Source organism: Planococcus citri, chromosome 1, assembly GCF_950023065.1.
Source record: "Planococcus citri chromosome 1, ihPlaCitr1.1, whole genome shotgun sequence".
Taxonomy (NCBI): Eukaryota; Metazoa; Arthropoda; class Insecta; order Hemiptera; family Pseudococcidae; genus Planococcus; species Planococcus citri.
In genome coordinates, this window is record NC_088677.1 from 73,266,154 (window position 1) to 73,283,087 (window position 16,934).

Sequence of the window (16,934 nt, forward strand, 5' to 3'; positions counted from 1 at the left end):
TAGGTAATCCAATTCAGCATTAATATGCCTACTTGTTTGTTTTTTCAGAGGCAAGTGGACTGGGCTGCGGCCAGCGGAATTTTGAAAGGCGTTTATGAAACTTTATCCAGATATCCTTCTTTAGTTTTTCATCAACCTATGAAAGCGCTTATAAACACCTGTCAAGTAAGTAATTTTTGGTCCTGTGATGTAGTATCTACGTTCGTAAAACCTTCTTACCTCGTATGTACGAGGGATAGTTGGAAAGTAAGTTTCACATTGCTGAAAAAGTATGAACGCGCGTGGATATTTTTTGACCAAAATTTGAGGAAATTAGTAAAGTACTGATAAAAACATTCCGTCCAAATACGTGGTATTTGGTCAAAAAAAATTTTGTGGTTGTAATAATTATGACTAAAATTCATCAAGAATTACTCAAAACATCATACTAATATTATTTCAAGTTAGGACGTTAATTGGTGCTGTAAATTGTTCATATTGTGATGGTTGCAAAATTTCTGGTGCTGCAGCTAGCTGAGTGACTCACGACAATGCCAACATTCAGCAGATTATCACTGAACAATCTTCTTCATTTGGATTTTGATTGAATCAAAATAATGTTAGTATGTTATGTTTTGAGTGGTTCTCAATCAATTTTCCAATGAATTTTTCTTTTGTTAGCTTGAAAAATTAATTTTTTCTAAAATATAATTTGTGGACAGAATGTTTTTATCATTACATTCATTACTTTACTAATAACGCTGTAAAATATGAACAACGCACCCAAATGCAAAATAAATTTTGTCAGATCTGGTTGAATGTTTGAACTATATTTCCTCAAATTTTGGTCAAAAAATATCCACGCGTTCATACTTTTTCAGCCATGTGAAACTTACTTTCCGACTATCCCTCGTTCAAGTACCTACATCCTTTTTTGTGACCTCCAAAACAAAGAGTGCCTGTTCCTAGCATAATCAAACCAACTTTCATTTATGAAAGAAATAAAAGGTTATTTGTAACTATACATAGTGAAAAAAATGTAACACCACAACTGTATCTAACGATCCATCATGTGTACGTGATTGCAAGAGAGTTTTTGCTTTTTGCCTTTTACTACTTACTACCTACTTACCTATGAATAAATGTTAATATATTATACTATTTTATTGTGATTTAAAAAATTCTTGAGATTGAAAGAATTAGGCTACATTTGGTACTGATCAATACTATTTGCTGTACAGCTGTGTTGATTATGGAACAATAATTTAGATATGTAGGTACAACGATGTTTTTTTTTCGCAACAAAAACTTCAGAACCCAACTACATAATTATTATGTATCTCATTATCATTGCATATCTATTTTTGAAACCCCTATAACTTGCAGTATGCTTACTCAACTCTTGATTAAATTCCAGGCATTGATCACAGCAGATACCGCAAGCTTAGGAATTGGAGAAAATTTATCATCAGCATCGGTAGCAGTTATGTCCAAAGTACCGCCTCCTCAATTCATATCAATTGTCATAAAATTGATAGCTTTGCAGATTCTAGCATTTGGTGTAAGTTGAATGCATCATCATCAGTCTTCACATTCTGTACCATTTTACACCTGGATCATCAATTATTCATGATCCATTATTACCTTTTATAGGAAATTTACTCGCTAGAACACGTGTGTGGATCTTCCATATCATCTCCTTTACCAGAGAAAGTGGAAAATATTTTTGTCAATTTTTTACTGCCGTTTTGTTTGAGAGTAGGAGGAGGTGCAAGAGGTAAGTCCATAAACTATGATCTAAGTATTTTTCCTTTCGTCTTCTTATATCTAACCTAGACTTACTGATGTACTTTGCCTACTTAATTTTGATCAATGATCATTGTACAGATGAAGTGTGTATCCGTCAAAATGATATCACATTCGCCTTGACTGCGGTGTTGAATTTGATGTCTCCATCAACCAGCAGAAGTTTTGCTTCGGGATCTCAGAATTTGAAAACAATGTCTGAAATTCGTACCGCGTCTATGACTTATAATTCGAGAGATACGAAAATTGTCTCCGGACTGTCGCCTTTCATTTACAAAGTAGCTTTTTTGGGTAGGTAGGCTTACTTCACATGAGGTGTGCCATATACCACCTTCAACTGGTTTATTAACATTACATCATTAGGAATGATTGAAATTTGAATTAAATACATTGTATCGTTGTTATGGAATAGGTTTGAAAATAATGCAAGTTTGCTTCGAGTCTGAACTAAATGCACACTGGCAAAAAACTGCTCGTACGATTAAAGAAGTATCTAAAGTTACTGAAGCACGATTGTCGTTCTGGAACTACTTAGAATTCCTCGTTTCAAACAGAAACCCTTTATTTATAATTCTACTACCATTTCTTCATCAAAGAGTAAGTTTTCCCGAGTGACTGAGTGATTAGATTGCCAATTCCCTCTCAGAGAAGTTGGTTTTCTGGTAGGTACTTATTTTTGTTTTGTTTTGTTTTTGGTCAAATGCAGGTTATACAACCTTCAGTAAACGAAATAGAACGACAAGCGCAATTGAGAGTGCGAGAAAAACTGATATCATTCAATCCATCTCCGCCTATGTGTCGATCATCTTTAGTATTTCAACTTAAAAACGAATTGAGGGATTTAAAAATGGAAATAGAGAATAAAAAAATAGGTGGGTATGATTGTTGATATAATAGGTACGCTGAAATTCATTCTTTTCAATTTTTTCTTACCTTTGTCCACCAATAAAATTATTTCACAGAATTAGATACAAAGACTAAAGATAGTTATGGAGGTTCATTGGATGTACCAAATCAAAGGACCTCCTTTTCGGATTATTTGGATACTCATAATGCTCAATGTGAAAACTTGATTCATAGAGGTTTGTATGTTTGAAATTTTAAAAGTAAAGTAAGAATATATGTAACATGGTATACCCCCTACTCTCAAGAACCTCGCCCCTGATTTGATTTCGACCACAATTTTTAAAAGAGCATAATATAAGTATAAAACCGTTTTATCTGAAGTTTCAGCTGCCCAAATTGGATAATATGGAGAATCCTTGAAACCAAATTCAAAATTGGCCATTTTCGCTAATTTATGCTTTTTTCAAACAATAAAAATAAATAGTATTACGCCTATGATGAAAATTAGTTCTGGTACCAATATCAAGTCCCACCTCCCAACAAACCATCACTTACAGTTATTCTAGTGGCCCAAACGCCATTTTCAATATCTCCAGATTCATAAAATGTCTCTAGAAGGCATGCAAATTACTTTGGGCAGCGAAAACTCTAGTAATTTCTTTTGATTGAGTGGAAATCAATTGGGGCAGCTAAAAATCAAGTTGAGGCATATTCTAGACCCATTTAATGAGTTTATCGCGTTTGACCTGATCTCCAGGCAGACACCTCAAAGGCGTTTTTCTATCAGAATATTTTTTAAAATTGAAGACTGCTGATAAAAGACACTCTTGAGGTTTTGACCTGGAAATTGGCTCAAATGAGAGTAAATTCTTTCAACAGGTGGGTGATGAGCTACACGAGTTCTAGCTGCCCAAGTTGATTTCCATGCCTTCTAAAGAAGTTAAAAATTGAGTTGGAGCTTTTATAGCTGTAAATGGTGAAATTTAGTTTTAGGAAATGTATACTATTAGTTTCAAGACCAATTTCCACCATTTTTACTGAACAAAATAATTTCAAAAAAAAATTCAAAACATTGTCAAAAATTGAAAAATTAATTTGAGCAGCTGAAATTCTGGCTTGGAAGGAGGTTTCATTGATAGGTTCCTAATGAAGGATAAACTTTCTATGTAAGTATATGTTGCCCATCTCCACTTGTTCTAACAATTTGTTCAACTGTTGTCATATAAAGGTTCAATTACAAGTACTCAAGGTAGTGGTAGTGGTAGCATTCACGAAGTCTCATTTGCAGTTGGTGTTAAGGGTTCAAAAGGTCAGTATTTGTGTTCAATTAGAATGTTTTGTATTCAATCACTTGAGTATTGATACCATGGGTTGAACTATTTCAAAAGTTTCATTAGGTAGGTACCTATCATATTCACAATGTGTTATTTCAGGTGACATATTTAGCTCAAATGAAGAATACACGACAAACTGCGAAGGCACTGGCAAGCCTTTCATTTCAAGACTTCATAGATCAAAAGCCCAAAGCAGGAAAACATTTCATTTTCGAAAAAGTAGAATAGAACAGGTTAGTTCCTGACTAAAATAAAGTTCAAGTAGTTTACTGATTGTTTTTTTTTTTTTTAAGCAGACATTGGTAATGGTAAAGTAATTTAAATGAAAAAATGTGGATAAAATATTGAAAAATTGAGAGGCTATTTTCCCTCTTTTCTTTTCCATAATTTTCTGGGAGTACTTGCTGAAAATGCTGGACTCTTATTATGAATTTATGACCATGAAGGGCTCAAGTTTGGTGTAGTTACTCATAAAAAAATGTTTCTCTATCAACATACCGATACCGAATTACAATTGCTGTTCGGTACTTTTCATTTTTAATCTCAATAAGTAGGTAGCCTCTCACCTTCCATCTACAAAAAGAAAAGACAATTCACTTCAGACTTACAACTTTAAATATTTCTCACCATCCAGATGGATTTTTTTGCTATTATTTATCACATCACTTGCCTATAATTTGTGGTTTAAATGTTACCATTCTTTTATAGAAACCACAAACAAAATCAGCTCCGGCAAGTGTGAATGTGTCTGAAGTGCAGAGTCCAACAAGCGTTTCAAATCAACCTGTATCTACTCCACAATCTATATCATCAGTGTACACTTTGAAACCGCCAAATTCATCTCAAGCAGCCTGCGAAATGTCTTGCGAAGAAGATAGTTTATTATCTCAAACTACCTCGAGCACATCCGGCTATCGTGAAAATTGTAGTTTATTAATGATGCAGTTGGAATCTCCCAGAGAGATTCAACATTGTTATCCATCGAGTAGTAACTCAACACTCGTTCCTCCTGTATCTCCCGAGTCCTTTGAAAGTGATGATAATATTCGATCGAGTCAACATTCTGTGTTGATGGTTTATGGTTCACAAGATAAGAATACAATGTTGTAATGTAAAAGATGAATACTCATCAGCCAAAATTTAGAGGGGTCGTTGAACCAGTGTGTATTAATTTAGTGCATCAATCCAAGTGTGTTCGCGGGCCTTTGGGGGTGAGAGTATCAGAGTAGTTCATAAACTACAATGTATTTAAGATCAATACTTCCATATTTTATCATTGTGCACCAACTGAAATAAGTACCTATGTAGGTAGGTAATGTAAAAACATAGAGATGATTGAGATTAGCAAATTATACTTAATTAAGAGTAAAATTATGCAAAGAGGGAGGTTTATCTAAACTTTGGAGAGATGTAGTTTTTCTCCTATTTTATAAAGGCAGGAAGAGTAAGAGGGCAAAACCTTAAACATTCTGAGTCAATGATTTTGAATCTCAGGTTATGGTTATCCTCAGTTCCACTTACCATGTTGTTGTTTTTTTTTGCCATAATGTTATCGTCCCTCTCGTGCAAGTCCCCAGTTTTAGTAGTAGAATGTGAGTATACATATGCCTTATTTTATTTTTTAAACGTACATGAAATTTTTACGTTATTACATTGTTATTATTATTCATTTACTTTTTACTATGTTCAAAATGACAATTCGATGTCGAAATATAAATTTGTTGCGATTGAATTGGAATTTATTTGAGTGTTCAGAAAATATAATGTAATGTAACAAAGTAAAATAGGTACCTAAATGGAAGAAACTTCAATTCCAACTCGCTGAGGAAGTTGTAGCCTATGTATAATAGCCTAAAAATTTGAAATTTTTCCGACATCTTGTCGAGGTCAATTTGGTCATTCTTTTTTACATCAAATTGAAAAAAAACTAACGATTCACCTCTGTGCTGTTCAATGAGCCTCGACCAAATGTGCTAAAGTTCATGTTTGGCACTTCTTGAGCACAATTTTAAATTTCACTATTATTAGGTAAGAAGTTGAAGAAACTACATTTTAAAATCCGCGCAAAATTGAATATTAAATCTGCACAAACATGTTCACTTTGTAAGTAATTTTATTCATTTTCTTTGCTTTCGTTTCAATCTTCACAAATAAGAACCACATTTTCTCATATTTTTTTTTGCACTTTTTTCAGAATTTGCAGAGCAGTAAGGCATCGAAAGGTTGTATGCAAAACATGAATAGATGAATATTCAAATTCAGCACCGTTGAATAGACAGAAATTGACATAAGAGTATGACTCAACATTTTTACACTTTTCATTTTAATTATTCATTTTAATGTTCTAATACAAGGCACAGAGGATTGTAAAAAAACTGTCAGGGGATTTTAACCAAATCCAGCGGAGGCCTTCACTTTGAGTTGAATTTGAATTCCAAATATGCCTTTGAAGAAGAGATACTATGGGTTTTTAAAATAGGATAATTTTTGAAAGAAATCGCGTTCTTTTACTCTTGTCCCTCTCCAACCTGTTTTAGGAATATATAGCCCAGTTCCACAAGATTGTATTTGAGGTTCTGTGTCGACCTAGGTCATTGACATCAAAATCCAAGGCCACATTTAGCATCCTGCAAAGCGATTCTAAATTTGCTAATCGCTTATTTTAAGGAAAATTCATTTTTTGGAAATTTTTTCCCCTTCAAATATTTTGAACTAACAATCATGTTATTATAAAACATCAAAAGCCATCATTTCTGAAACTTGAGGAATATTTTGGAACCCATGCGGTGGCAATTTTTTCGTCGACATTGCCACAGTTTCAAAAAATTTAGAAAAACAGAAAACAGCCAAAAAGTTATAAAATTTTTTCAGTTACCAACTTGAATTTGGGAAAACCGAAGAACATGAAATTGGCATCACTGCATTCCAACATATTTCTCAAGATCCAGATTTGGTATTTTTCGATGTTTGCAGGCGAAGCTGATACGAAATATTTTTAGGGGAGGAGATTTTAAAATACCAATTTATCCAAAAATAAGCCTTTTGCAAATTTTCAACTGCTCAGCTTGGATTTTGATGACCATGGTATAGTACGCCGCAAAATCTGAAATACAATTGCTTTAAAATTGGACCATTTTTCATAGAAAAAGTGGGATAGGGACTGAAGCGAAAAAATGATTATTTTTTCGAAAATGCCCCTTTCCATGGACACTTTTGAAGCTAAAATTTTTCTGGGAGACTTTCAACTCAAAATTAAGGTTTTAACTGAATTTTGGAGGGCTGGAAAGGCACTGAGTAGTCGTGCCTAATAAAAAAACCCCAATATTCAAATTGAATATCATTGAATTTCCAGAATTACCAGCATTAATAATTATCTATATTGAATATATTTTTTTTCACTGATTGCAAGAAAATTTCACTTGTTACTTATGAGTTCAACGACACTGCGTCTTCGAAAATTCGTTTACAAAATAAGGCTCGCTGTAATTTTAGAAAAAACATAATTCAAATGCTAAAATTTCAAAGGAAAAAATTTATAGGTATTTGATTAAGCCACTTCAAAACCCAAATTCTAAGTTTCACAAAAGGAGATTTTTTCGTGAATTTCCGCGATTAAACCACCTCCAGCCGACTCATGAATGTTGAAATTAGGGTACAAAATGAATATCCGGTTTTCAATTTCATTGGGTGGTATTTTATGGGAATTTCAAGTTTTAAAAACGTACTGGAAGCTCCAGAACTGCTCAAAACGGTTCAGGTCCGTTTTCAATCGATTCGGGGAGTCAAAAATACGCTATGTCTTGTATTTCAGTTTTCTAAGTCAATTTGGTAAGATTTTATTTTTTTTCTCATTTTTGGCCCAAATTTTATTCCCAAAAATACACTTCAGCACCTGAACTTTTGGCTGATAGTGTATATTTGCATGCTCTTTGATTTGGCTTTGCCTGTTTACCATTTTTTTTAGCGAGTTCAGAAGATACCTTCCTTTTAAGTCTACTTCATCAAAACTTTGTCTAGCGAATAACGAAGACGAGTAAATACATATCCGCATTTTCTCTTTGTAAAATTAAGCATTGGTAAGTTTGGAATACTTGTAAATACGTAATAAACAAATTAGGAAAGGGGAAGCAATCCTAACGTCCTTCCAAAATTTGTTCCAACTACATCTGCTTAATTGCAGCTGAAAAAATCTGTGAGCGGAGGAGGGGGGGATTGGGATTAAAAGTTGTGAAAATCTGGCGAAAAAAATTGGGAGAATTTCAGCCCTCCCCCTCCCCCTCCTCAACTCGAGGCAAATTACGTTGTTAGGCCAGGTGCCTCTGGGTTCAAACTTAGTGGCAAAAACTTTTCAACTATCCTGTGCATATTTCAAGCAAATGTCCAGCAGTCCCATTCCTGTATAAAGGAGTAGAAATTTTCAAGCAAATTGATCCTAAGAAACCAGAAGAACTGGAAAAGCATCTTGGACATCTCTGTGACAATTTACGGCTAATGTTTATATCGCCACCCTTTGAAAAGAATGAAGGAAGTCTTAATGAGAGGACGCTTGAATGTTCCGAATATTCGATGCTTCTCCTTGCAGGCTTCAAGCCTATGGTGCAGCAAAAAGTTTATCATGGCACTTATAAGAGAATCCTAGACATTGTTTCAAAAAGCGATAGAAGTAAACTGCTACTAATTGAGACACGTTTTGGAGATACAACCGAGAAATCAGGACTGGATGATATATTACATAAGGGTTACTCCAAGGTTTTTTTTTCAAAAAAATCCCAGCTAACGCCGATTATCGAAGCTGCCATGTCCATCGATTACACTGATAAGAATCCATTCGTACCAAAATGTGTTAGTGATCCTTTACCGCTCCACTCCAATACGAATCCTATCCTGATCGGATTGCATCTACAAGTCAGTCGTGATCCAGAATTGTTTGTTGGCTGCAAAGCTGATTTTTTAGTCAATTCATTGTTCGAAATCTTGTCAAGTACAATTTGGTTATCATTTTTTACATCAATTTTTTTTAAATGAAGGATTCACCGCTGTGCTGTTCAATGAGCCTCAACCAATGAACCAAATGTGCTAAAGTTCATGATTGGCACTTCTTGGGCACAATTTTAAATTTCACTAGTATTATCGTAGGTAAGAAGTTGAAGAAACTAGATTTTAAAATCCGCGCAAGATGAGCCCAGCTATATCAATTTCTTAAGTCTGCACGAAAATGTCACTTTGAAAGTACCTAGGTAATTTTATTCATTTTCTTCGCTCTTGTTTCAATCTTCACAAATAAGAACAAAATATTCAAATTCATCACCGTTGAATAGGCAAAAATCAACATAACTCAGCATTTTTACACTTTATTTTTTAAAAATGTGAGAATACAAGGGAAAGAGAGGTTGTACCTCAAAATAGAAAATATGAATTTTTGCTCTCCAAAACTTCACAAGCCATGCGCCATGCCACGGTAGATGGAAAAAAATTGTCGGGGGATTTTAACCAAATCCAGTGGAGACCATTTTGAGCTGAATGTCAGTCAGCAAAAATTTGAATGCCAAATATGCCTTTGAAGAAGAGATATGGGTTTTTAAAATAGGAAAATTTTCAAAAGAAATCGCGTTTTTCACTCTTGTCCCTCTAGGACTTTTTTTTTAGGATCCCAGCCCAGTTTCAAAAGATTGTATTTGAGGTTCTACGTCGACCTATAACTATATTGCCATCAAAATCTAAGGCCACATTAAATAGCATCCTACTAAGTGATTCAAAATTTGCAAGTCACTTACTTCGGGGAAAATTCATTTTATGGAAATTTTTCCCCCTCTCATATTTCGAACTAATCATGTTAAAACATCGAAAGACATCGTTTCTGAAACTTGAGTAATATTTTGAAACGCAACGACGCGACGGTGGCAATTTTTTAGTCGATATTGCCGCAATTTTAAAAAATCGAGGAAACCAGCCAAAGATTTATAACATTTTTTCAGTTACTTGAAATTGACAAAACCGAAGAACATGAAACACCACTGCATTCCAAAATGTTTCTCAATATCCAGAAATTACATCTTTCTATGTTTGGCTAAGCTGATGCGAAACTATTTGGGGGAAAAGATTTTACAATGCCAATTTATCCAAAAATAAGCGTTTCGCAAATTTTAACAGCTCATGTCAAACCCTGAAAGTGGTGTTGGATTTTGATGACAATTCAAATGCATTCTTTGCAATTGAGCCATTTTTCTCAGAGCAGGTTGGATAGGGACTGGAACAAAAAAAACAATTTTTTTTCGAAAATGCCTTTTTCCATGGACACCTTTGGAGCTAAAATTTTTCTGGAAGATTTTTAACTCAAAATTAAGGTTTTAACTGGATTTGATTGAGCTCTTCCGACAATTTTGGAGGGTTGAAAAGGCACTGAGTAGTCGTGCATAAAAAATAACCCAATATTTAAATTGAACAACATTGAATTTCCAGAAATCGTAACACTAGGGGAAAGTCCCCTAAAAGTGCGCAGTCTCCTAATAGTGCGCAGCGCCATATCTCGCGATTGGCACCACTGAAAAATTCGTGAGGTAGCTCATTTGAAAGAGCGTGTCGTGACGATTATTTTGATGTATCATACAAGCCATTTGGCTAAATTTTACGCGTGCAAAGTCAAAAAATGTGAATTTTCAATTTCTGATGTAATTTTTTTTGTGAAAAGTTGACAATTTGTATTGCTCTCGTTGAATTGCAAAAATTTATGAGATAACTAATATTATATCATTTTGTAGGGAATTTTATCCTCTTCAATATTGTTGTAAAAGTTTGAAAATTCATCCTTTCGTTTTCTTGAAAATAATTTTTAAAGAAATAGAGGATATTTTTGAACCATGGATTCCCAATAGTGCGCATCCTAGAAAATCTGTAAATACGCTTGTGTTTTTCACTACCTGACTTTTGTTTTGATAGAATGGAGTGTTAAATACCTGTAAAAGGCTAAAGGGTGTTAGTTTTCAGTGAAGAAACATTCCTAAGAGTGAAAGAATACTTGAACAATGGGCTTTCTTTGCAGAAATAAGCTCACACATAACCCCTACTCATAGTAAAACATATTTTCGCAATTTTTGTCAAGTACTCATGTTTTTTATATCTGTTCTCAGTGTTCTCGTGATAATGAAACGTATTATTGCGATTTTGTCAAGAATTAATTTTTTTGAAGTAAATTTACACATCGCGCACTATTAGGAACCCTACTGCGCACTTTGAAGGAGCCCATGGCTCCTAATAGTGCGCATTTGACATTTTTTACTCAAGGTACATAGGATTTCTCAGTCAGTTATCAATGAAAAATTTTGAAACTCTGGAATTATGTAGCTGAATGATACAGCTACAACATATCAAAAAATCACGATCCTAGGTAACTTTGCGGCGGAATGACAGCGATTTTGGTACTAAGTGCGCACTATTGGGAGACTCCCCTATCTGTATTGAATGCTTTTTTTTCAAACCTAATATAAGTTCTGATTGCAAGAAAATTTCACTCGTTACTGATGAGTTCAACACGACACTTCGTCTTCGAAGATTCGTTTAAAAAATAAGGCTCACTGTAATTTTAGAAAAAACATCATTCAAATGCTAAAATTTCAAAGTAAAAAATTATTTGACTAAACCCCTCCAAAACACAAATTCTATTTTGTAAGTTTCACAAAAGGAGATTTTTTCGTGAATTCCCGCGATTAAACCACCTCCAGTCGACTCAAAATGTTGAAATTAGGGTACAGAATGAATTTCTGATTTTCAACTTCATTATGGGTGGAATTTGATGGGAATTTCAAGTTTTAAAAATCTGCTAGAAGCTCCAGAACTGCTCAAAACGGTTCGGAACCGCTTTCAATCGGTTCGGCGGGTCGAAAATAGGTATGTATTGAATTTCAGCTTTCTAGGTCAATTTGATGAGATTTTGATTTTTTTCTCATTTTAATGACCCAAAAATTGGATTTTCAAAAATTCGCCAAAAATCCAAAAATGCACTTCAGCGTCTGAAATTTTGGCTGATAGTGTGTATTTGCATGCTCTTTATTGATCTAGCTTTACTGGTTTAGCATTTTTAAGCGAGTTCTGAAGATATGTACCTTCCTTTTAAGTCTTCTTCATCAAAACTTCGTCTAGCGAATAGCGAGACCAGCATTGCATGACGTCAACTAATTTTCTCTTTGTAAAATTAAGCATTGGTAAGTTTGGAATACTTGTAAATATTATGTATCTAATAAACAAATTAGGAAAAGAGAAGCAATCCTAACGTCATAAACCAAGATCTTATCTCAGATATGCTTAATCTCGAGAAATAAATGAAATCTCGTATGAAGATGGCAGGTATATTGACGAGGATATGTTTCATCACCCCTATAACTTAGTAGGAGCAAACAGACGTATGTACAGCTTTATGGTAATAACTGCATGAGTATGGGAGTAGGTAGTAGGTATAGGTACATACATACGAGTGCATGATGTCGAACAAAAATTTACTACGCATGGAAAAAAATTACATCATTGCATCGAATAGTTTGTTAGTTGGATCGAACTTGATGGTCGATCTTATGTAGATACCTTGACTGGATGCAGACTGAAAGTATAATATTATGGTATTGCTCAAAAAGTAGCCCACATATTTCAGATTAGTTTGCTATAAAAATGGACGACACGCGTCGGCATAAATCTATTAGAGAAAATAATTTACCCATGTATAATAAATATTGCCTTGTATCTTGTAAACGCGTCAGTCGCGTACTCGTTCGATTAAATTATTCTTAATAAGTAGTAGGTAAAGGTACCTCTACCTATGTAAGATGTGTGGTTGAGTTGAGCGAATGAGTTGGAAAATTTATATACGGCTTAATTCCCAGTTTACATTAATACCGAGCATACTTAATATGCGATTATAGTTTTAAAGAAGGAAAGAGAGAATTTAAACGTGTAACAAAAAAATTCCCATTAGAAATGAGTTAACAGATGGCGCGAATACGGATGAATTTCGCCAACTTCCACATTCTTGTGTTCGGTAGGTAGCATGCGAACGAAACGAAGACACGGGTCGATGACGAGTTTCCATTCCTAATAAATATGTACGTACGATTCCGCATTCGGCGAAAAAATTTGCATCCTTCGATCATCTGTAACCGCCCCCTATAAAGTAATAGCCGAGTAGTCAAACCAGAAACGTGTAATTTATTAATTTGTACCAGACATAAGTAATAGATATAGGTAAGATTCTTTTCAACTTTGTAGAGTAGCTTCTCTACATGTATTATGGTTAATGGGTTGCTTATGGTGGATAATTACGTAAAAATGACGTTCAATTTTGAATACAGGTAGGTATGTAAGTAAGTTAATTCGATATCGAACTTTTGACACGTCGTAATGGAGTAGGTAGGTATACTTGAAAATTCTTGCGAGTGCCATATGAATGATGAATAGGAATTCTTTGCAGCGATTACGAGTTGATTGGTGGAAGTAGATCTAGGAGGAGGTGGCTGAAAGTTGATGGAAATTTGAATTTTTGACTGGCCAGATCAATTTTGAATAGTTTTTGTGGTCTGGTGAGAGAGATGATCAAAGTTAGAAAAAATGGCCGTTTTTGCCCTACTTCGAGAGTTTCTAACGACATCAGTATTATTTTGCGGAAAAAACCAAGGTCATTTTCGGATTCTACGCACTTTTTTAAGTAAACTACTTTCCCCGATTTTTGATTTTCGAAGTTTCAAGCGCATAAGGAAGATTTTTAGTTATAATATAATATTTTAAAACTCAGAGCGCGCGATGCTGGCGTTACTCCACCACGTACTCGTGGCGCGGAACTGTGTTCACTCGGAGTTCAAATTGAATTTTTCGTATTTAGAAAAATTAGTCTTATGCGCTTGAAACTTCGAAAATCAAAAATCTGGGAAAGTAGTTTAATTAAAAAAGTGCGTAGAATCCAAAAATGACCTTGGTTTTTTTCGCAAAACAATACGGATGTCACTACGAACTCTTGAAGTAGGGCAAAAACGGCCATTTTCGTTACTTTGATCATCTCTCCTGACCACAAAAACAACTCAAATTTAAAAAACTTACTCTATTTTTTGTTTCAGGGTCTAAACTATCGATTAAGCCCGTTTTCAACCCAAACACACAAAAACAGTTCAAAATCGTTGCCTAGTGTAATCTTAGGTACTTAGCGACCTTGAATTAGAACATTTTCATAACTTTTCGGTTTCTTTTTTTTTTAGATGATTATTGATTTATAATAAGGACTTGGAAAAAAATCAATGAATTGTTAAAATGTTATCGCAACCATTCGAAAATGATTTTCTGTTTTCTGACATCAAAAATTGTCAATACGACGACGATCCATACCTCGTTGTCGAAATTGTAAAAAAGTTTAGTCACCGTAGTATCAAAAAAACCAACGACATTTCCTACAAATTGCAAGAAAATTCCAACTTTTCGTCAACATTTTCAAAGTCGGCTTCGTAATTTCCAAAATTTAAAAAAAAAAACTACCTAGGGGTAACGGCCCTATTTTTTTACCCCCCTAAGGACATATCTTGAAATTTCTTCTGACCTAATGAAGCTAGAGAAAAACTGAAAAGTGCATTGAAATCAGCAAACATTCGTTGACAAGATTCAGTGTTTGCCAAAAGTTTAATTTCATTATCATTAGGTTCGCCAGAAAACAATTTTTTTACCCCCCCCCCCCCCCCAATTTTTTCTGTGTTTTCAATAGTAACAACATAGATTCAACGTTTCCTGACAAATTATTAATTAATCATGCCAAAAAGTGCCCTTTCCGGCCTTTCCGTTATCATTAGTGTATTCATTGCTTGAAAACATAATTGAGAATAAAATTGAGAATTTATAAAGATTATTTGTGCAAATTTTCAACAAAAAAATTTAATACACGTATTTTTGGAGTCTAAAATTCCTGGACCATCAGATAAACGCACTTTTTTTCACGAGAGACTATTTTTTCGAAATTTTTTGCGGATATGGATGGTAAAAAATTGCTGTGAAAGTTCTTGCTCCAAGTTTCTGTTTCCATGTTACTAGTATACTTAAGGTCTTCAATTTTGTACCCGTTTGTGTTTCGTATGCTTTCATAGACAACCTATATTATAAGGTATCAATCATTTATTCTATTTTTTTGGTTGATTGTTTACATTGATGTAATCAACTGTAGAAAGTGTTTTTTGGACAATATTATTTACAAAAGTTCAGAGCCGCACATTCAAAACTTCCCCAAAAATGAATAAAATTGGTATCAGGTCTTTAAACGGTCTTCAGCGAGCAGAAATTCTGAAAATAGGGGGGGTAAAAAAATTAGAGAACAAAAATTATATGGATTTTCTATTCTTTTACCCGGTAAAAAAAAAATAGAAAATTGAGCTTGAATCGTTCCCTATTTTTTACCCCTTCTAAAAATTTTTAGAAAACAATTTCGATGAAAACTAACCAGCTCATCTGATAGACTAGAGTGTGTAGAATTCAGCGATGTACTCACAAACTCATTTTGATGGAAATTAGTGCGTCCAATCCTTAAAATCAAAACACACTTTTTTAAAATTTTGTCAAGAAAATCGACTAAAATTCACATCACATTTTTCAAAGTCCCCTGAACCTGAACCATGAAGATTAAATGGAAAATGCAGTTTTTCAAGAGCATCGTGTTCCAAAAGAACCACAAATCATGTTGATATGGTTTTCAAATCGATTCATAACTTTGGAGTTTGGTGGCTTATTTTTCAGAAAATTCTTGGGGGGTAAAAAAAACTAGAGAGGGTAAAAAAAACTGGGCCGTTACCCCTACCATTTTACCAATATTTTTGAAAAAATTGCATTCCATTTTGCAACACAAATGTCATGAAATACTGCTTAAATTTATTCTCAATTCTCAAACAAGGTGTTCGTTTTTAACAAAATCGTCAATATTCTCAACGTTGTTGAAAATTCCTGTGTTTTTTTTTTCAAAAAAAACATCAAAACATGATTTTTTTGGTCAAAATACAACCTTACAATATTGGTTTCGACAACATAAAGTTGAAAAGACAAAAAACCAACAAATTGCAAGAAAATTCCAACTTTTCGCCAACATTTTCAAAGTCGGCTTCGTAATTTTCAAAATTTCTAAAAAAAAAAACTACCTACCATTTTACCAATATTTTTGAAAAAATTGCATTTCATTTTGCAACACAAATGTCATGAAATACTGCTTTTTATTCTCAATTCTTAAACAAGGTGTTCGTTTTTGACAGAATCGTTAATATTCTCAACGTTGTTGAAATTCCTGATGTTTTTCCTTAAAAACATCAAAACGACATAACTTTTTGTCAAAATACAGCTTTACAATAGGTTTTCGAAAATATTTCGTAAAGTTGAAAAGGCAAAAATTGTACTTAGGTAAGTCGTCTTCTACTTTTAACACAAATAACCGTTTCCAAAATCAAAGAAGTTCTGATTATTTGCCACCTTCGGATTATCAAAAAAAAAACGTATTTTTTGCAAAAATTGTCAGAAAAAATAGTATTAAACAATTATTTAACTACCTACCTCTTTTTATCAAAATCGTGAGAAAGCGCTGATTTTTCGATAAAATTATGAAAAAGTTCGGTTCATTTGCAATAATTTGTCAGCGAGTATCGATTCCAAGCATAATTGTCACAAAGTCTTGACTTTTTAGTCAAACAACATCAAAAAGGTCTAATTTTTGTTAAAATTGTCAAAAAAGTTCAACTTTCTTTGCGCCAAAATTGTCAAAAAAATAATTTTTTGCCAAAGTCGCTGAACAATCATTTTTTATAATTCGAATGAAAACAGATTCTACGTAAAATGTCAGTTGAAGGTGTTGCCTATCTTCAAATTTGAGGAGACAAAATAATTACGTTCTTCGAAACCAACGGTTGAAAATTCATTTTTGATCTTTGGAGCGGGTAAGTAAATTTGTACCCCCATATTCTTTGAATTTTAATT

The 16,934-nt window shown here is 33.8% G+C and overlaps 1 protein-coding gene across 5 annotated transcripts in view; it reads left to right on the plus strand.

The window, feature by feature from the left end:
- Window positions 1-5,697, plus strand: part of unc80 (unc80, NALCN channel complex subunit) — a 41,659-nt gene extending 35,962 nt beyond the window's left edge. For all 5 annotated transcript variants that reach the window (XM_065343842.1, XM_065343878.1, XM_065343850.1 and 2 more), the window contains 10 exons: window positions 49-165; window positions 1,397-1,540; window positions 1,633-1,756; window positions 1,867-2,076; window positions 2,198-2,382; window positions 2,492-2,657; window positions 2,748-2,867; window positions 3,860-3,940; window positions 4,065-4,198; window positions 4,674-5,697. In XM_065343842.1, coding sequence (XP_065199914.1) covers window positions 49-165; window positions 1,397-1,540; window positions 1,633-1,756; window positions 1,867-2,076; window positions 2,198-2,382; window positions 2,492-2,657; window positions 2,748-2,867; window positions 3,860-3,940; window positions 4,065-4,198; window positions 4,674-5,075 — 1,683 coding nt within the window. In that variant the 3' untranslated portion in view covers window positions 5,076-5,697. The remainder of the gene's footprint in view (window positions 1-48; window positions 166-1,396; window positions 1,541-1,632; window positions 1,757-1,866; window positions 2,077-2,197; window positions 2,383-2,491; window positions 2,658-2,747; window positions 2,868-3,859; window positions 3,941-4,064; window positions 4,199-4,673) is intronic.
- The last annotated feature ends 11,237 nt before the right edge of the window (window positions 5,698-16,934 follow it).